The sequence below is a fragment of the Lynx rufus genome, unplaced genomic scaffold (assembly GCF_022079265.1).
Source record: "Lynx rufus isolate CCGP_SWC_20201006 ecotype Redwood Valley unplaced genomic scaffold, mLynRuf1.p SCAF_9, whole genome shotgun sequence".
NCBI classification, from domain to species: domain Eukaryota; kingdom Metazoa; phylum Chordata; class Mammalia; order Carnivora; family Felidae; genus Lynx; species Lynx rufus.
The window spans coordinates 96,884,162-96,905,358 of NW_025814897.1; the positions used below are offsets into that span (position 1 = coordinate 96,884,162).

Consider the following 21,197-nt stretch of genomic DNA (forward strand, 5'->3'; position numbering starts at 1 on the left):
CCAGAGAGGGCGGGGCCTGCTGCCCCCTCCCTCCCAGCGGTCCGTGGGGCCTCACACTTGGGGCGGCTGAAAGTGCTGAGGGCCAGGCCCCTGGCCCAGGCCAGGTTCCTAAGAGGAAAGTCGAATGGGAGGCTGGGGGCCTGGAAAGCATGGGCGTGGCCAGTGCCCCGAGGTGGGGGAGGGCGTGGGGATGGGCCGCGAGGGGCCCTGTCATGTGGCCCAGGAGATGGCCGCGCTGTGCTCCTTGGCCTTCATGCGGAGGGCCGCGATGCTCGAGGTCTTGCGGTCCGGCTCCCCGTTGAGCTCATAGCCATTGAGGCCCGGGCTGAGCCCTGCTGCTCCAAACAGGCCACCCATGTGTGTCTGGCCCACATGACCGCCGGCCCCAGAGACACTCAGGAAGTCGGTGACGCCACTGGCCCCCGAGCCAGGCGGGTGGGTGTGAGGGGACATGCAGGCAGGCACCGGGTCGCAGGGGACCACGCAGGCTGGCACCGGTGAGGCGGCCCCATTGTTGCCGATCCAGGATGGGTTCTGAATCTGGGGAGAGGGAAGGGAGAGGTGTCACAGGCTTGGCTGGGGCAGGGGTGGGGGTGGCGGGTATGCAAGGGGCTTGCTCCTACTCCCAGATGACCTGTCCCCGCCTAGGGGCCCATCCTTACGAGGAGATAGATCATTCTTGAGTGTTCACCTGGGAGTCTCTCAAAACCTTTACGGCCATCCAGACCTAGGAGGGTTTGGGTTTAATGCTTTGGCTCCTCTGTTCCCAGCAGAGAGAAATTCTGTTTTAGGGACTGAACTTCAAACTTCGTCAAAGGTCCAGTAACAGGGACCTTCCCGGCACAGCTAACCAGCTGAGGGCAGCCCCCGCCTCAGCCAGCTGACGTGCAAATTTTAGATGTAGCTGCAGACTTTGCCTCTCCCTCCATGAGCCCCTTAAGGTCAGTAACAGCGTCTTACTTGCCTGTGGTTCCTCGTCAGGCCTGGGGCATCCCAGGTACCTGAGAAATGGGAGCTGACCCAAACCCAGAGAGCTCTGGCGTTGGGAACATGGGCTCTGGGCGTGCGGGCTGTGGTGTGCAGGGGGCAGGGCCAGGCAGGGGGGCCAAATCTCCCCCATGACCCGTGGTTAAGGGTCCAAGGGCTGTGTCCTTGAGGCTTCAGAATTTAGGATGGACGGGGCCACCTCAGAAGGCTGGGAGTGTGCATGAGGGGATGGACGGAGCCAGGCTGGTTGCCCACGTGCCAGGGTGTGTGTGTGTGTGTGTGTGTGTGTGTGTGAGAGACAGGCGGGGGTGCTCAGGCAGCAGGTGGGGGTAGACTGGAGGCAGGCCTGTGGTGTGGAGGGGCAGGGTGAGCAGGACCAGAGGAGACGGTGACCTCCCAGCCATGTGCAGGGGATTCCTGCTGGCCCTCAGGCAGCTTCTGCTGGCCGGCTCCCCTCCCCACCCAGTGTTTGCAGTCCACACGGGGCAGGGATTCCAAAGCCAAGTGAGGAAAGATGGCTGCCCCCGAATCTCCACGGGGCATTGCCATGGCAACAAGAACTGCCGGCAGATGGGCCTGACCGCCTTCCTCCTGGTTGGGGTGACGAGGAATCAGGGGCCTCGCCCCTCCCCTCGGTCAAAAGGCCGATGTGTGATATGCGGTGCTGCAGGTGGGAGGGATGAGGCCGCCCTGGGCTGTCCGCCCCCCATCCCCCCCCCTCCAGGAGAGAGCTCGGGCAGCAGAGATGCTGGCCCAGGAGCCAGGCTGGAGGCCCGGCCTCCCGGGACAGAGGGAGGGGAAAGATCAAAGTAGGCAGCAGGAACTGAGGACGAGGTGTGTGTGTGAGAAGGGGAGAGAGAGAGAGAGAGACCCCACATTCCTCAGCCTCATCCAGCCCTGCCCCCTGCCCCCTCACTTGAATCCTGGGAGGCCGAGGGGCAGAGCTGGTCCAGGAGGGGTCCCAGGGGCTGTGGGACAGCAGGGCCCTGACGGAGAGTCTTAAAGGAGACAGGAAGGCCTGGCTTACTGCCGGGTGGGGCCAGGCCCGGAGCTGAAGGCAGAGGCCATGCTGCCACCAGCATCAAGAGGCCCGAGGGGAGGGAACGGTCACGTCCACCAGACAGACTGAGGGGTGTGAGGAGCGGTGAAGACTCCAGTGTCACTAGAATGGGGGCTGGCTGACGGGACGGGACGGAGGGGAGGATGGGACACAGTCGCCTGGGAGAGCTGAGGGCTGTAGCGTGACCTTTATCGGGCTGTTCATTCCCCCAAGTACTTCTGCGTTGTCTAACCTCTGCCTTGCAACAACCTCACGAAAGAGTTGGGGAGGGTCCTTTTATCATGTCGGTTTTTGGGTGAAGGAACCAAGGCCCAGAGAGCTCGTGGCTTGTCTGAACTGAGAAAGGTCTGGGGCCGGAAAACAGCCCATCTCGGGACTCAGACTCCCACGCGCGCTACAGCCTTGCGTCACGCCCGCCAGGTTTCAGGAGCTTGCTTCCCTAGGAAACACTCCGAGCGGCTCCTGATGGCCCGGAGGCCCTGGTCGGCAGCCTGCCCTGGATCTGACATCCACAGCAAAAACGGCAAAAGTGGCAGAGGGGAAAGCCGTCCTCTCTGTCCCACCCTGCCCCTCCCTCATGTCCAGCCAAGCCTGGGCCAGCACTTAACGTGGGGCAGAAAAGGCCTTGGGCCTCCCACATTCAGGTATGAACACACCTGGAGCGGGCCTCACGTGTCCCATCTCAGGGGACCCAAGCCCTCCTCTGAGGTGCCCATTCCCGGAGCCCCAGGAGCCTGGGGGGCTGGAGCCGGCGGCTCGGGGCCGGGGCTTACCTGGGCGTAATTCTCAGCTCGGGTGAGGAGGGGCAGCTCGTAGGCGGTGGAGAAGTGGGTTCGGACCTGCTGCATCTGTCCAAAACGCTCTCTCTTCCTCCACTTGGCCCTTCGGTTCTGGAACCAGACCTACAAGGCAAAGCAATTGCCACAAGGGGTCACGCAGTGCAAGCTGGTCCCTCGAGCCCCCACCCATCACAGTGTCATGGTCAGGGCCACGGGGCTGCGGGGAAGTGTCTGCCTCGGTCTTTGGCCTCAAGGCTTATAATCTAGAATGATCAGTGCTGAGAGTCAGGAAGGCAGCGTACCCCCAACTAACCACAGTGTGATCTTGGGCCAGACTTCATTTTTCCAAGCTTCAGAATCCAGAGCAGGCAAGTGTCACACACACGCAGCATATCACCGGCCACCTTACCAGGTCACCTAACCAACCCCAGCGCCGTGTGGCCGAACCTGCTGCAGGCCACAGACTCCTGTGGGCAACCCGACAAAAGCTGTGACCGCTCCTCTAGAAACTCGTCCCCTAGCCACTCACGCACACAGTCTTGCCATGGTTTTCCAAAACGTCCATGGTCCCCTGGACCTATTGGCCCAGCATCAGAATTCCTACCTGTCTGAATACCCTCTGAAGCCTTCTTGTTGGAAAACCTCCCCACTTAGGACCTCTGTGCTAAAGCTTCTATGGAGAACAGGGGTTCTGCTGGGTAGCAGAGGCAGTCAGGGGCGGCTTCATGGAGGGGAGGGCTGAGGGGAGGGCCTGAGTGTAGAAACAGCAGGGCATCCTCAACCCCAGGAGGCCATGTTGCCCAGCTGGGGGGCGGTGGGAGAGAAAGAATCGTGGACGCAGAGGTCACATTGTGGAGGACCTCGTTGCTTAGTAGAGGGGTTTGCTCTTGGTGTGGTCAGTAAAAGTGGCCACTGCAAGGTCTCGCGCAGAGGGCGGCCCGACTCCGGGGAGGAGTGAGGGCCCACCCGTCGCTGGGCAGGGGCGGGTGGGACGTTGGCTTGAGCGGGGACCTGGTGGGGAGGGTGGTCTCTGAGCCAGGCGTGTGAGCTGTGGTCTTTGATGGGCGGGTGGGGGCTGTCGGGTCCTTTTCCTTTGCGGGAACGTCCCTGGCAGGCTGAGACCCTTCCCAAGGGTCACGGACGAGAGCCGGACTTGAGGCCTGCTGCCGCTGCCTGTGACTTGGGATCTGGGGCAGAGACAGGCGGGAAGAGGGTGTGAGGAGGCTTCGGGCCGGGTCGTCAAAGGCGGACCTCGGAGATCCCCAGGGAGAGGGTCCTGTCAGCTGGAAGTTCACCTGCCGGTCGATACAGGTGCAGGTGGGCACACACCAACAGCAGGTCACTGGCAGCCGGCACCCTCGAAGAGGGAGGAGCTGGGCCCGAGGGCTCCCAGGGTAGCACGGGGTCTGCTCAGCCTGCTCTGGCTCCTGGTGTAGCCGGGCAACACGGCGCCCATTTGGGCGTTGCCACCGGCCGCAGTTTCTGTATCTGGAAAATGGGGCCAGTATCTGAACTGACGTCCTCACAGGGGTTGGGCCTCACAGAGCAACAGGTGAGACGGACGAGAAATGTCCTAGTTTTTAAGACACTTCACACTTGTTTATTGACAGCTCCTGACCTTTCTTGCTGTCTTTGCTAAAGGAAAGAGGACAAAAAAGCTGGTGTGTGTGTGTGTGTGTGTGTGTCTCACGTTAGTGTGAGGACAGTGGGGGCAGGGAGGGAGTGCGGGGCTGCACCTCAGTTTCCCTCCCTAGTCCCAAGGATACGTGTGCGTGCACAAGTGTCTCTCTCTCTCTCTCTCTCTCACACACACACACACACTGGCCGGCATTGCTTTCAGAGTCCTTCTTCCCTGTCTCGACTCTGGTATAAGAGAAGCACTCAGCCCCTGCCCCACAGCCTCCCGGGCCCCTTTTCCTCCAGGGGCTCCTGGGGTCCGGGCCCAGGCCGCCCGCCGAGAGCCAAGGGCGGATCGGGTCTCCACTCTGTGCCGCTGAAACGGGATCCCCCTTTATCAGCGGCCTGGAATGGGGGACTGGGGGGCAGGATGAGAGAATGAATCAGAGAAGTTGTTTTCATTTCATGTTTAATTTCCTGCAGGCTTAGCTCAGTCTTTCCGCTCCTTCCTCAGCCTCCCAGGGTTTTCTGTGGGGGAAGCCAGGGGGAGGGGAGAAGCCCACTGCAGGCATCAAGATATATGGCTCCATTCTTTCTTGGGGGGGGGGGCGGGGGAGAAGGGGAGGGAAACTGTCTGTGGCCGACGCTGCGGGGCGGGTGAGGGGGGTTTCCCTGGAGCCCCGGGGTGGGAGCGGCAGGTGAAGGTGTCATGCAGGCTCTGGATGGGCTGTGGGGGGGGGGTGCTGCACTGGGAAAGGGGTGGCTGGGTCCAAGAAGTGGGAGGAGGAGCAGAGTCGGGGGCGATGGAATGTGGAGGCTGGAGCTGGGCGTGGAGAGCACGGTGGGGGTGCCGGGGTTATCTGGAAGGACAGCTGAGCGGTGGGGGAGAGCGGGGAGCACCACGGAGTCGGCGGAGAGGGCCAGGCCCAGGGATTTACCGGAGGGTTAAAGACTGAGAGGGGAGGCCGGGCCGTGGCAGCGGCACTGCCCCACCCCTCCTCCCCGGCCCGCAGCCCTGGGCCCTGCTCCTGAGCAAGGCTGGAGCTCTTCTGCCCAGGCCCGGCTTGAGTCAGCCTCTCGGGTCTGCCGGCTCCTCCGCGCATCAGCTGGGTGGTGGCAGGGCGTCCTCGCGCCCCTTCGGAGCTCACGTTGGAGGGCCTGGAGATTAGGTTCGTCTGTCCTTCCATTTCTGAGCCCTGGAGCCTGGCGCTCTGAGAACTCCCCACAGATGCTCTGTGCCTCAGGGCTCGGTGGCCCCAGCCTGTCTCCACAGGACAACCCTAAGGGGGAGAGGGGACCACGAGGTCCAGCCTTCCAGTCTGCGTGTCGCGCCCCAGGACCACCCCGCTCCCGGCCCACCCCGGCCTGAGCCTGCTCAGCACAGGCCTCTCCCCGAGGAACCAACCGTCTTGGCGGGGGCCTCACTAACCGCAGCCCATCTGGGGCCAGGGCGGGGTGGCCCAGGGCGGGGAGGCCTCTGTCTTATTGTCTTCAGACACCAGCTGCGGAGATCGGAATCCCAGACAGCAGAGAGAGGCCCCTGCAGCCCCCTGGAGCAAGGCCAAACCCTGAGCTTCTTCCCGGGAAAGGTCCATCTCGGAGCCCCCCACCTCCTCCCTGTCCCCACCGCCACTCCACGCCAGGCACCTGGCTTCCCACCAGCTGAGGATGGGCCCCAGAACAAACTGAGCAGAGGCAGGCAGGGGGCTCCCTCACCACTCCCCCCAAACCTCAGGGCACTGCCAGGCTCGATCCAGAGGTCTGACGCACATAACGATCCCACCCACCCTGCTGCCTTTATACAAAGAAAAGTCTCAGAACAATATGGCCCATGTCCTGGCACGGCAAGCTAAACTAAAAGAAACAGTGGGCCGGAGCTCAGGAGTCCTGGATTCTGCCACTGAGTCACTGTTCCTGAGTCATCTGATCACCGGTGGTCCTCCTCTTCCTTATTATCAAATGAGAGGACCAGATGATCCTTCCCGGCACTAACATTCTATATTCCTATGATCATCCTCTTAGATGGTAAGATATGCAACACATCAGGGTTTCCCTTTCTGCCTTGGCTGCCGGGAAGCTCAGGGTTGAAATTTGTGCTCGGTGGCAACTAGGATTCTTAGCCTAGGTGTTTGACATAATTATCTTCCTATTTCATGGACGTTGTTCTTGTTCTAAGATGAAAATGACAAACCATGAATTGTAAGCTGCCTCAACTCCTTTTTAGAAGTAGGCATAAATTGTGTGTGTGTGTGTGTGTATGTGTGTGTACTCGCACACACGTGTACAGAGGGGACGCTCTGTTTTAGCTGTATCACGGTACCTGAAAAATGTCCTATGTGCCCCAGTGTCATTTCCGTGTTTCGTACCATAGGAGCCATCCTTCCTCCGATACTGAGCGGATTCTACGCCTGGGCACTCCCAGCCATTTGTCAGGAACACACACATACTACACGGAAGACGAACTGGTCTGTCCCTCACTGACACGGTGCCTACAGGAATGTCCCACCACTGGCCTCTCCCTTCTCCACTGGCTCCTTCAGTTCCTTGCAATCCACTGGCAGAGCTGAGGCCAGATTCTGGGGTTCCCGTCCAGACTCTGAGGCATGTGAGGTCACATGGTGGCTTCTCTTGATTCAAATAAGATAGTTGGGGTGTGAAGGTTTCTAGAATCACAGTAAAGCCCCCACTGCCCCGTCTTCCTTCCCCAACCATTCACCAGGCACTGGGCAGGACTAAAAGGGGCAGCCGGACCCGGGAAACTTGTGGCTCAAAACCTGACTTTTCAGTCACTTTGGGTACATGCAGTTTCTGGATGGCTACATATTTATGGCGACTGCAGGTCCTTTCTCATAATATCCATTTCCAATGAAAACGTTTCTGGACTGTGTTAAGGATGCCTCTGCCTGATTAAACAGAACATGATTGAGACCGATGAACCTGTAACTGATGCCTTGGAAACGCTCTGGGGAAGGTTCTTTGGTGAACTGATGCAGCAGGGGGCGCCCTTGGGGCCTGCTGATGAGGGAAGGCTCTTTGTCCTGGCACTGAACCCACTTCTGAGCTGAGCCCAGCCCAACTGAGCCGTCCCGCCTTAAAAAAAAAAAAAAAAAGCCAGACTGCCCTTCGCTGTCAGGCCGTTGACTTCCCCAGCCCACTGGAGGGAGAAAAACTGTCTGACAATACCTTATTTGCCATTTCTAACAGGCTCTGGGGTGGAAAAGCTGACCGAGCATGACGTTTATTTGTGTGAAGCTGAAGCCTGAGCTTCAGTGCAGGGGTTTTGTCAGTCATGTCTCGGGTACTCAGAGGTTTTTGCTTCCTCTCCGGTTCTTTTCTTGCTGTAACTTCATGCAAGGAGGGAGGACACACCTCTCTGGACAAAGGAGGTCCACCGATCCACAAATATCTCTTTTTTGCCCTTGTTGCTGTGAGTTCAGCCTTCTCTAATTGGTAGGGGTGCAGGGATGAGCAACAAGACAGTACCTGCCCCCAGGAGCCCCCAGTGTAGTGGGAGGAGACAAACAGATAAGACAGTTTAAGCCGCTCGTAAATTCTCACAAAACAGGGTGATGCGGTAGAACGTGACCCGGCTTGTGTCGTGTGGGTTTGGGATGAGTTGGGTGAGTTGGGTTGTGTTGCATCGAGTGTTGGTTTGGGTTATGTTGTGTTAGGTTGCGTCCTGTTGGGTCGTGTTGAGTCGTGTCGGGTCCTGCCGGGCTGGGCTGGGTTGGCTGGGCTGTTTGGGTTCTGCCGGGTGGGGCTGGGTTGGCTTGGGTTGGGGGTTTTGGCGGCTGGACGGTGGTAGAGGGCTACCGCTTTAGCCACGGCCATCGGGAAGACTTCACAGAGAAGGTCACTGAGTTGGGAGCTGAAAGATGGGTGAGGAGGCAGCCATCCCCGGCAGAAGGAAGAGCCAGGCTGTTGTCTGCGTCTGCCCATTGGAATGCCGTAGCTGTCTTCAGGTCTACCCTGTTCCCATCCTAAGAGACAGGCCTTCGAGAGCAGACACGGGTCGCCTCCTTTGTGAAAACGCCTGGCTGCTCACACCACACGGGGCCCAGAAACACAGCCAGCAGGCTTCCTGGCCTCCACTGGGGACTCTCCTTCTGCCCCTGTTCCCCACCAGGGCAAGAGGCCCGGTATTCAGGTGGACAAAAGCAGCCTTGCTCCGGTCGGAGCAGGGGTGTGAGGGGCAGGTTCTCCTTGGACTGAGATAAAGAAAACCCTGGTGTGGTTGAGGGACAGTCAGGCGGCCCCAGCTTGGGCCACCAGCCCAAGGGCGGGCCCTGCTCTCCCACCCTCTCCCCGGGCGCCCTCACTGACCTGCACGCGGGCCTCGGTGAGGTCTGTCCTCATGGCCAGCTGCTCCCGTGCGTACACGTCGGGGTAGTGGGTCTTCTGGAAGACCTTTTCCAGCTCCTCCAGCTGGTAGCTGGTGAAGGTGGTTCGGTTCCGCCTCTTCTTACCCTTGTTGCTCTCTGAGTCGGCCTTATCCAGCGGGCTGGGGAGGTCGGCACTGGCCCGGTCCTGGGTCCCCTTCACCCCAGCCTCCTTCACACTGAGGTAGCTGCTGTCCATCCCCACGGTGTCAGAGTCAGGCGGTAACTCTGGCTCACCCAGCGAGCTCTCTTTGGCTGGGGGGCGGGGAGGGGAACAAAGTCAGAAACCAATGGCTGAGCCGAGCAAGAGGAGAGGGAGGGACGGGAAGAGCCATCCCCTGCCACCTGCCCCGTCTCAGAGTCACACTGGATGTGAGGTCAGGAGGCCTGGGTTCTAATCCTGGCTTGCCATCAAAGTGCTGTGTGACCTCGGGCAAGTCCTTTTCCCTCTCTGAGTGAGCCTCTGTGCCGTCATCTCAGAACGGATCCCTTTCGGCACCGATGTAACATGACTCTGGTCAGCCGATCTGATCTCTCAGATCTTTAATCCCCGTCCCCCACGGGCCCTGGGCTCTCCCTTCTAGAAGGATCCCCTTTGCCACAACTCTGCTTTGGGCATCGAGGATGCTGACCCAGTGCCTCAGACTCCCAGGGCAGGGAAATCTCATGCAGCAGCCGTGTCTGGCCCAACGGGGCAGGGGCAGAGAGGAGGGCAGTGTCGAGGCAGACAGGAATGGCCCTCCTCTCCTGGCCTGGTCCTGTTTGGGCTCAGCAGGAGCTGTGGAGACCCCTCCCCTCCCCTCCCACCAAGAATCCAGCCTGGGGGTGGGGTGGGGGGGTCATACTCTTGCCCTCTGCAGGTTTCACCTATTGTCCTCACAGGGTCCTGCCTGCTCCAGGCAAGTGCTGCATGTACTGGGGACACTGGGAGGACACCTGCATCCCCAGGATGCTGCCGTGTGCGCCCCAGTAGATTTAGACGAAGCTCTCCGCCTGGACCCACAGCCATCGCCATCTGACGGAATGGGGCTCTGCTGGTGGATTCCCAGACGCCCAGAGCTGAAAAGGACCAGTCGACCTATGTAAGTCAAGGATAAGGAGGCGGAGGCCAGAGGGGACAGTGGGGCAGGGAGTACCTTGTCCACGTCCAGATGGCCCAGTTAGCACCCTGGGCGGACATACTCAGAGTCAAGTTTAGAGCAGGGGCTCCGGAGTCAGTGGAAGGAGTGAATCCCACATGTACCTCTCTCCAGCTGTGTGCTTTCGACAGTTCACTTAACGTCTTTGTGCCTCGGTTTCCCCCTCTATGAAACGGGAATGAACATATCTGTGGGATCCTCCTCACGGGGTAGTGTGGGGTTAAGGAGGCCGACATGCAGAGCCCTCGGCACAGTCCCAGCTTCTGGAGGTTTCTGCCGGGGTTGTTATTCCCGGTTCCGCTATGATCTTCCGGGCGGCAGAGGACTCGTAGCCCAGAGAAGCCCTCGCGGCAGGCAGGCCCCCCCCCCCGCGCGTCTGAGTGCAGGAGCGTGTGCAGGCGCTGGCCTGGTGTCTGGAGACCCGTGTGAGCCCTCCTCTGAGCCACACTCCCCTGCCTGGGACTCTGGCGGGTGAGATGAGGCACCGGACGCAAGTACAGATTAATAAGGGGGAGCACGTGAGAGGGCCTCCCACGTACCAGCTGACTGGCACAAGCACGCCTGGTGGGTGCGGGCACCTCTTTCGGGGACAGGTCCAAGCCGTGGGCGTGACGTGTCGGGACACTGCGTCTAGCTCAGGTCTCCTGACTCCATCCATATCCTGGGGGCTGAGGCGTCAGGGCGGCTCTCCTCCCTGGCTTTCTGTGTGCCCCGAGGACTCTCACCGCTGGGAAGGTGAGAGGGACATTTGCCTGTCGTCCCCACCTCTCTCCCCACAGCTCCGATGAAGGGGGTGGAGGTGAGTGCCCAGAATGGACCTGAAGCAGTGTCGGGAGGCCATTCCTGAGGCCACTGACAGCGCCGAGGCCGCGGTGGGGGGATGGCCCACGGGCATCACGCATGACACCCATGTGAGCCTGGGCACACGCAGACTGCCACGGCTTCGGTGACAATGTTATGCAAACTGCAACGGGCAGCTGGGCCAAGAGCTTTCAGCAAAGATATTTATCTTCCTGGCAGACAAACAAGTTTTATGTTTTGGGTTTTTTTGTTTTTTTTTTTTTTTAGAGAAGAAATCCCACCCAGCCTCACCAAAAATAAACATCTCTGTTATGCAATTTCCTGGAGGCCAGACTGGGGGCGGGGGGGAGGGGCAGACCCTGCCCCTCCCGCCCCAGCACTGATCTCCAGGCTCCATCCCATGACCCCACGGACCCTAAGAGTGTCCTCTGGCATCCGGCCTGGGACTGGGACCACCCCGCACAGCAAGAGGGGCCGGGCTGCACATGTCACAGAAACCGAGGGCTGTAGGGACCAGCCCAAACTCCTAGTTTTAACTGGGGGAGGAGGCTAGTGCAGGGAGAGAGAAAGGGAGGGAGAGAGAGGGCAGGGAATGTGTGTTAATTAGTGAGCCCCTAGCTCATGGGTCAGTCCTCTACTCCTACCCTCCTACCCTGTGGGCTCAGGGCCTCTTCCCAGGGAGAGAGGGGGAGGGCCAGAGGGATCAGGGAGCCGTCATCATCAAGGAGTCCTGCTGGCTCATCCTGGGGGGCAGAAGGACCGGCCTCTGAGGATGAGGAGAGAAAGACTCTGAGAGCAGGCCCTCCGTGTCGACCTAGTTCTAGGCTTAGCCAGTGGGAAGGCAGCAGAGAACAGCCAGTCTTCTATGGCGAGAAGTAAGGATCTAGTTTCTGGTACCTCCAGCCACCCACTGAGCCCGAGCGAGTCGGGGTGAAATGAGACAGCACGGTGTGCACAAAGACCACCGGGCCAAGAGTTGGGAGATCAGGTCTCATTTCCAGCTCTATCACCATCTGCCCCGGACCACAGATGACATCTCTCAGAGTCTCAGAGTCTCATCTGCAAAAGGGAGCAGCCGTGCCCCGTCTGGAGTGGGGGGAGGAGGCAGGGGTGTGTCACTGCCTCAGCCCGGTGGAGAATCCCCCCTGCCTCAGTCACCATCGGGACCCTCTCTTAGGATCTGAGAAGAGGGGAGAAGGAAGAGGAACCTGTCTGTGTCCAGGCAAACTGCGGCCAACTGGAAAGGCCTAGAGATGGACGGGATTCTCAGAGAAGAGGGAAGCAAGCTGTCTAACCTCAGTCTTCACCGTTGATCATTTTGCTTTACGTTGGAGGCTGGGTCTCTAATTCAGATAACTAAGAATAATTCGCCAAGGTCTGGTGGCCCATCCAGCTGGTCAGAATGACAAGCCAAGGCTCTTTCAGGCACTCAGTCCACAGATCCCAGACGGGCTGTGGTGGCAGGGAGCTCGCTGCCATCAGGACAGCTGGGCCGTTCATCCCGAGGTCCGGCCAATGTCTGTCTCTTAGACATAGGGCTTATTGGTCCTGGCTCCAACTACCCAGGGCCCTTCCCAGAGACAGCGGCCACACCTCCCAGAGTCTTCTGCCCTCCTGGCTAAACAACTGTGGTTTCCACCACTTGTTCCTCAGGTGGCCCCACGTTCAACAAGACTGTTTGAGACAGGTGGGCCCCAGGGAGGGGCTGGGTGATGGTGCTGGACCCTGGGGCAAAGCCAGCAGATTGCTCTCCAACTAGAGGATCCTGAGGAGCTAGGTGGCGAGTCAGCTGGGTGGCCCAAGACAAGCTCGCCCTGCAGTGCCCTCGACAAGACAGTCCCTGAAAACAGAGGACCCCGCTGCTCATGCTGAATGAGTCTTGACTAAAGGTTAGCTCCTTGTTCCTCTCCATCGTACCTCCAGCCACCTGCCTGGAATGCCCTTCCTTCCAGCTGACTTCCAAGATCCAGTTAAGCACCAGCTCCTCCAGGAAGTCCTCCCAGACTGCAACAACCATACAGACCCCTTTGTCCTCTGCTCAGCCTCTCCAGTTACTGCTTGTGTTTCTGACTAGTATACAATTAGGCCCCGAGTATCCATTTCCTCTGGTGGAACATCAGTTCCCCAAGGGTTGGAACCTCATGTCATCGACCTTGGGCTTAACCCAGGGTGGGGCAGATGGCAGACATGCAGTGAGAAGTTGCTGAAGGATAAAGAACAAATTCCAATAACCAAATACTACTGAGCTCTCACTCTGTCCAGCTACCTCCATGTGCCTCCTGTGTGCAGCTACGTGCCCTATAGGTGCATGCAGAAAGCATTTGTTGAACAAATAAATGGATCGATTCCTCCTGCTAGACAAGGAGGAGAAAGGTGGATAGGATACGTGAAAAAGAGGCTTGCAATCACTAATTCCTCCGTGAACAGCTGACAGCTGCAACAATGGGGGGAGACGAGTCGAGGAAGGGGAGAGGGGAGAAGACCAACACAGACATTGAAGGGTGTCTCCGTATGGGGGCAAGAGGGAGACAGGGGGTGCCAGGGAAGCAGAAGGAGAAGCAAAGAGTTGGGATTCGTGGAAAAGGCTCTAGGATTTAAACGTCCAGGAAACCCAGTCCAAGGTCTTCTGGGAGTCGGCTTCACACCCACCATGTTGCCACACTGGGGAAAGGCCACTGGGAGACTCTCGGCTTGCCCTGCTTCTGGGCCAGCCTTCAGGCCGCAGCACTGGCACTGCATGGGGCTGAGAAGCAACAGAACCCCCCGCCCCTTGGTCTAAGCCACCCTCCTGCAGGTCTGGCTTCGCCCCTGCCCTTCCTTCCACACGGACTCGGGACAGGCGCCATGTAGACGCCCCTCCCATGGTGCGGAGGGGTCCTCAAGACGGTTTTGTCCCAGTCTCTGGGGCCCAAGACAGTACAATCCCAAGCTGCAGCTTCCCAGTGGAATGTCTTGATCTGGATATAAACCCCCGGCCACCCAACGGAATCAAGTAATGTGCACACATAAAACATCAACAGCAGTCAGCACCTGCCCCACCGGGGGGTATGCATGCAATGGCGATGGCGGCCATGATGGCACGGCATCCCTTCAAACAATCCCAGGTAAATATTTCCAGCAACCACTTCTCATGAAGTGGAAGCATATGGTTCAAGGATATACTCTTTTTTTAAGTTTATTTATTTATTTTGAGAGAGAGAGAGGGAGAAAGTGTGCACAAGTGGGAGAGGGGCAGAGAGAGAGAGAGGGAGAGAGCGAGAGAGAACCCCAAGCAAGCTCCGCCCCACCAGAGCCCGATGCAGGGCTTGAACCCACAAACCGCGAGATCATGACCTGAGCTGAAGTCAATGGCTTAACCAACCGAGCCCCCCGGGCGCCCCCAAAGGGGGTCTTAATCAGGAGCCACAGAAGGCCCTTCAACCTCTGCCTGAACTCCAAGAAATGCAAGAAATAGAAATTCTCTCTTCACTCCCTCACCCTCTGCTCATTGTCCCCGTTCAACCCAGTGGCGTCACTCTAGCCTAGTCTAACCTTTTTTTGATATGAAAGTCCTTGGGAGATTTCCAAAGGTGACTGTGCTTTTTTCTTTCATGGCTAGGATCACAAGAGAATGCACTTCTGAAGCCACTTGCGGGAGGGTGCGGAGGCCTCTCTGCGTGCATTCTTTCTGTGTGCAGGGACGTGCCCCCTCGGGCCTGTGGCACAAGCCTGCCGCTGGGAATGGGTGTGGGGAACATATGTGTCATTGCCTGCGGACGGGTCTATGGATGGGCAGGCTTGTGGGGTTGCGTGCAGGCCCCCAAGTAGGATGCGTGCTGTGGTGCACGGGGATTTGGGTGAGTGACCGTCACTCGGCAGATACACGTGGGTGGGTATGGACACGGGAGGGGTTTGTGTAGCTGTGCACAGGCCCGTGCATATGGAGCGTATGTCTAAGGGGCCTGAGTAATTTTATCCTCCATGGTTTTGATTACATCTATTTTTCCTCCAAACATCTGCTTCGTGGGGGACACGCCGCTCTCTCTGTTCTCGGGTGAGCTGGCCTCGCACACCCTGTGGCAGAGTGCACAGCGCCGATGTAATCTCCTTAAACAAAACAGGCCAGCGTGAGGCCCTTTCATGCTATTTAAAGGGCACTGACTAAACCTACCGCTGTCCAAACAGTCGTGTGGGGGTAGGGGCGAAGGTTAAAGGTTAGCCATTGATCACATCCCCGGTCCACCTCATCTGCCACTGGGCTCTGTCTTGAGCTCAGCCTGGATGTCCCTTGTCTAGTTCCAGGCTCAATAAATAACGCCGAAGGGGCCGCAGTAACTGGGGTGACGTTTCAGGGAACGCGCAGAGAGCCGATACCTGTGCTCACCCGGGACAGGCAGACGTGTCCAGGAGCTGCCCATCTGCAGAGGACAGGGGGGGATGGAAGTTCCGGTGCCTGGGCCAGCCACCCGCAGGGGACGTGGGCACCCCTGTCCGGCAACACAAGCCCTCCAAATGCTTCTTGAAACAAAGAAAGTTCAAGAAACTAACACAGACCCCGGGAGGCTAAGGAGACCTGAGGACTAAATGTGGTGTCCCGGATAGGGTCCTGGAACCGTAAAAGGACGTTGGGAAGAAAACTTGTGAAATCTGAATAAAGCGCGGGGTTTAGTTGACAGAGATGCAAAAAGAAAAAAAAAAAGTGGACAAAACACCTAAGTACACGCTTCACCCAAGAAGACAGACAGGCAGCAAAAAAGCAGGAGAAAACGCTCTTGACGTGTTACCCGCCACGGAAATGAAAATGCAGCCCCAATGGGATATCGCTACACACCTATTGCAATACGAGTGAAAAACCTAGCGACACTGGGTGATGACGAGGACGGGGAGCAACGGCAAGTGTCCCACGTAACCCGCCGGCGGGAAAACAGGGCAGCAGCTACGTAATCAAACACACACTCCCCATGTGACCCAGCAACTCCATTGCGAGGCACTGACCCGCAAGACATGAGGACTTATTTTCTGGGGAAAAACACCAAACCTGCAGGCAAATGTTTATAGCAGCTTGGGTCCTAATCACCCCAAACTGGAAACAACCCACATGTCCTTCAACAGGTGACTGGATAAGCAAACTGGAACAGTCACGCAACAGGATGCTACTCAGAGATAAAGGGAATGAACTATTACTCGGACAATTGCAGGCGAGACTCTCAAAAGCAACGTAAGGGTCGGTAAAAGAAGCCAGACTCAAAATTTACATATGTATGACTCCACTTATTTATCATATGACACTCTGGGAAAGACAACGGGATCAGGATGGAGAACAGATCACCGGTTGCTAGGGGCTGGGGAGGGGGAGGGCTTGACCATAAAGGGCTGGTGTGTGGACTTATCCGGCACCCCAGTCGTCGTGGTGAGTACGTGGATCACGCACAGGAATGTGTTAAAATTCATAAAGCTATACAGCCCCAAATTTGAATTTTGCAGCATATTATTTTTTAAATGAAAGATATGTAAACTATAGGGAAAATACAAAACTGTGTTTACATATACTAAAGAAAAACTAATAAAAAGTCTGTATGTCTTTCCCCAGAAATCTCACTCCCCAGGAATTTATCCTAAAGAAACGATTATGGATGGGCACAAAGAATTAGCTAGAGAGAAAGTTCATCATGGCATCATTACACAGAAAAACCAAAATGACCAATTACTGGACAGTAATAGGAGATTGATTGGTTAAATAAAGGATGATATTTCCAGAAATAGAAGATCCTCCCTGATAGTCTTTATTCTATTCGGGAAACGGTTTCTTTTTTGGCATTTAGCACACATTGTTATGTATCTATTTGGGATTTTTCTCTTTGTTTATTGTCTCTCTCTGCCTTCCGGTAAAACAGGGAGTATATCTGAATAGGTTTCCTTTGTTTACCCTTGTCTAATGCCTACTACTGTGTCCTGAATATAGTAGGTATTCAATAAACATTTGATGAGCAAATGAATGAAACAGATATTATAAAAGAATAGCATTTTAGTATCCAGAAAGATGTTTGAGTTGTGGTAAGTAAATCTCATCTTTAAAAAAAGTGGAGGGGGGGGGAGTACCTGTCTTTAGAAAATTCTGGAAGTTTCCAGAGCTGGGGATGCAGGTATATGGGTTGATTTTGTTCATTATTTATTTATTTATTTATTTTTGGTTCGAATAAAATTTTTTAAGCTTATTTATTTATTTTGAGAGAGCACGCGTGCAAGCACGTGCGTGAGAGCGGGGGAGGGGCAGAGAGAGAGCGGGGGAGGGGCTGTCAGCGCAGAGCCCAACTCGGGGCTCAGTCCCACCAACTGAGGACATGACCTGAGCCGAAATCAAGAGTTGGAGGCTTAACCGACTGAGCCACCCAGGTGCCTCTGAATTGATTTTCTGTTTGTTCTACCATAGACAAGAATTGCTCTTATCATTTTAAAATGCTATTTGAAAGCGGCGATTAGATCTCGAATGATGCCTGCTTTGCTAGGGTGCTGGACTCTACTGTGAGATTTGGGGAGATAAGAGCATTGGGTGTAGGGGTGGGGCGGGGGTGGAGGAAGGGTAGGGATGCTTCAGAGAACAGCCCCCTTTGTGGTGGGGATTGGCTCCTGTCCTCACAAACGGGGGCCCCTATGACTCTGACATACTGGAAGCTTTCAGGCCACAGGCTTAAGTTCACCTCTTAATGGCTTTCTCTGCCTTCAGGCCCACAACCCTCAAATACAACCAGACAGGCTGTGTAAAACACACACACGTCTGATTGTACGTTGACCCTCTCGAAAGGCTTTCACCGGTCCCCAGAGCTCACGCTGGGACTGCCAAGGAAAATAATACAGGGTGCTCAGTTAAATTGAATTTCACAGAAACAACAAACAATTTTTAGTATAAGTATGTCCAAAATATTGCATGGGAAATACTTGTAGTAAAATTGATTCCTTGTTTATTCGAAATTCAAATTTAACTGAGCGTCCTGGTTTTATTGTTAGCTTTTTTTTTTCTTTTTCTTTTTTTGCTAAATCTGCCAGCCCTACAAATCAGGCTTACCGTGGCCTTCAGGATTCCCAGGTGGAACTGACCCCTGCCTGCTTCACAAACTTACATCTTCCCGCCCGCCCCCTCCACCTCACCTCCAGCCCCACAGACCCGCTTTCACCCCCGCAGGGCGCGCACACACACACACACACACACACACACACACACACGAGCAGCTTCGGGTCTCCGCATTTCTGTCTGCTCCCTTCCTGCTCCCTGGTACGTCCTGGCCCCCCTACATCAGCCCTCATGCTAGCACCTGCGTATCTTTCTCCATAACTTCTGTGGCCTTTTTTCTCATCACACAGAATAATCTGTGTCCCAGATGGAAAAATGTTAAGAATCAATAAGCTAAGTGAAGATAAGCCAAGAGAAGAAAACCACACACACACACACACACACACGGACACAATTTTTCATAAACTTTTTTTAACCTAACACCATATTCTGTACATCTTTCCATGCTATCCCATATTCTTTTACCACATCATTTTTTTTGAAGTTTATTTATTTATTTTGAGAGAGACAGAGGGAGCACGAGCAGGGGAGGGGCAGAGAGAGAGAGGGAGAATCCCAAGCAGGCTCTGCGCACTCAGCACAGAGCCCGATGTGGGGCTCAAGCTCATGAAACTGTGAGATCATGAACTGAGCCGAGATCGAGTCAGATGCTTGACTGAGCCACCCAGGCCCCGCCTACCACATCATTTTAAAAAATTAAAAAAAACAATTTTTTTTTCAACGTTTATTTATTTTTGGGACAGAGAGAGACAGAGCATGAACGGGGGAGGGGCAGAGAGAGAGGAAGACACAGAATCGGAAACAGGCTCCAGGCTCTGAGCCGTCAGCCCGGAGCCTGACGCGGGGCTCGAACTCACGGACCGCAAGATCGTGACCTGGCTGAAGTCGGATGCTTAACCGACTGCGCCACCCAGGCGCCCCAACAATTTTTTTTTTTTGAGAGAGACAGAGTGCGAGTGGGAGAGGGGCAGAAAGAGAGGGAGACACAGAATCCAAAGCAGGCTCCAAGTTCTAAGCTGTCAGCACAGAGCCTGCCGTGGGGCTCGAACTCACAAACTGTGGGATCATGATCTGAGCTGAAGTCGGATGGTTAACTGAGCCACTCAGGCGCCCTACCATCATTTTTAATGACTACATATTATCCCATCACAGGGACAAATTCTATTTAGTCAATCTCCTACTGCTGGGCCCCCGGGCTTCTGATGGTTTGAAACTACAACAGGCCTGTGATGAACATCCTTGCTGTTCAATCCTCCCTACATTATGGTGATTACGTTAGAAGCTCTAAGAACTAGAAAAACTGAATTAGATCACATTCACACTTGAAGGTCTCTGATAAACGTGGCCAAACATCTTTCCAAAGACACGCCAGGTTCCTCAGCAGCTAGAATGCCCCTTGCTCCAGGGCCAGTGCCAGTCATAGTGTTTTAAAAATCTTTGCCAGTTTTGGGGGCTCCTGGGTAGCTCAGTGAGTTCGAGTCTGGCATCAGGCTCTGAGCACGGAGCCTGCTTGGGATTCTGTCTCTCCTTCTCTCTGCCCCTCCCCTGCTTGTGCGGGCATGCACGCTCTCTCTCTCTCTCTCTCTCTCAAAAAAAATAAACTCAAAAAAAAAATCTTTGCCAGTGTGATAAATGAAAGTGAGATCTGTTTTGAACTGACATTTTCTATTACTAGTGAAGTTAAATCTTTTATTAGTTAGATTTCTTCTTTTGTGAATTGCGTCTACTGGGCTTCCAAGGTTCGGTGCAAGGGGGACCCCTTCTTCCCCCGCAACCCCGGGCTGGGCTTACCCCTTGAACACTGAATTCTCTGCTTTCACGTGCTTGTGTGTGGGAATGTCCCCCCCCAGTTGAGTGTGAGTAGTTCAGAGCGGGGCCTCCCTGATGCCCTGCTGGGGTCTGAGCCGGGCATGGGCTCCTTCTGCCTTGGGTGGCTCTGTCTGTCCTCCTGAGGGTGGCCGAGGGCACCTGCAGCAAACACTGCTGTATGGATGGGGTGGCTGTGGCATGGGAGTGGGAGAGGGGGCCCAAAAGCCCACGTGGCCGCAAGGCAGGGCGTGAAGGACCAAAGGTGGCCCTGTTGCTGCTATGACCCTGCACAAACCTTCTGGCTTCTGTTTCCTCGGTTCAACAAGTACAGCCCGGATCCCTGCCAGGGCCTGGGGAAGGGGTTACCATGGAAACCACGACTGAGGACTCAACAGAGCCCCGGACACGATGCTCAACCACAGGGCGGGTTCCCTGGCCCCTGCCTGCCCAAAGGTTCTAGAGCCCCACTCCCAGCTGACCAGGATCAAGGCTGCAGTTGCCCATCTTGCCACCAGGAGGCACTGCAGTCACAATTAAGTTCCTCAGGGCGGATGGTGGTCCCCAGGGCCCCAGGCCCTGACGAGGTTTCTAGAAGTTTGTTTGAAGGCCGAGGTCCAACCTGGGAGGGTTTGCAAACAAGCAGTTATTCAGTCCTACTATGTGTCTGCCACTGTCCTAGAACTGCAAGGGACACCGAGATGAGGGAGGTGGGTCTCTGCCCTTCCCCACAGAGCTCATTCCTCCCCCAGTTCTAGGGGTTTCCACATTCTTGATTGATTTCAACCCCCTCAAAACTCCCACAGGGTGGCTCTCCTGAACATCCTCACTCTACAGATGGGCAAACTGAGGCTCAGAGAGAAAGGACGCACTGAATGTCACCAGCAACTGAGTGGCAGGCCCGACCTGAGATATTTTTATTCCCCAAAGTTGTGGGGAGTCCCTGGGGAATCCCTGGTCCTCCAGCTGCTTGCAAATGAGCCGGACCAACGCCCCCCACGACCTCCGGTATTTTCTCCCGGTTGGCTTTCTATGTTGCCAACCCCTCTGTGGGTTCTTCGTGGGAGGAGGGGGCATCAGCAGAGGCAGGGGCTGCGGCCCCTCCACCATCGCCCCCCCTTAGACAGAAGCTCTCTCTGTCCTTCCCACATGGGGTGGGGGTGGTCCTTTTCGGGGCCAGAGGACGGAGGGCGTTTCCCAGAGCCAAGGAAGGAAAAGAAACTAGCAGCACGCTCCCTGAAATCCAGCAACTGTGGGCTTTGTGCTTTGCCCGGGACCAGGATGTCCGTCATGCCTCCACGGCTGTGCAATAACTGTGTGAAATACCCCCAGAAACCAAGGCGGCGGGAGCCAATGACTTGTCTGAGAATGTACGGGAGGTGGGAGGCCTAAGGTTTGAACCCCAGCCTGGGGCATTTTCCGTGCACCGTCCTAAGGCAGAGGCCCCGTGAGGGGCTGGGATGGGGCAGCCGGGAGACAGGGTCAAGAGCAAGGAACAAGGCTGGGAGTCTCAGGAAGTAGCCCCTCTCAGACGCCTCTGCAGCGGGCCCCTGGGTGTCCCGCCTTCAGTGCCGGCCCTGA

The 21,197-nt window shown here is 56.2% G+C and overlaps 1 protein-coding gene across 1 annotated transcript in view; it reads right to left on the minus strand.

The window, feature by feature from the left end:
- Positions 1–210: 210 nt before the first annotated feature.
- Positions 211–21,197, minus strand: part of ALX4 (ALX homeobox 4) — a 42,182-nt gene continuing 21,195 nt past the window's right edge. The window contains exons 2-4 of the mRNA XM_047070004.1: positions 8,767–9,077; positions 2,821–2,949; positions 211–540 (exon numbers count right to left, since the gene is read on the minus strand). Of these exons, the coding sequence (XP_046925960.1) occupies positions 211–540; positions 2,821–2,949; positions 8,767–9,077 (770 nt within the window). The remainder of the gene's footprint in view (positions 541–2,820; positions 2,950–8,766; positions 9,078–21,197) is intronic.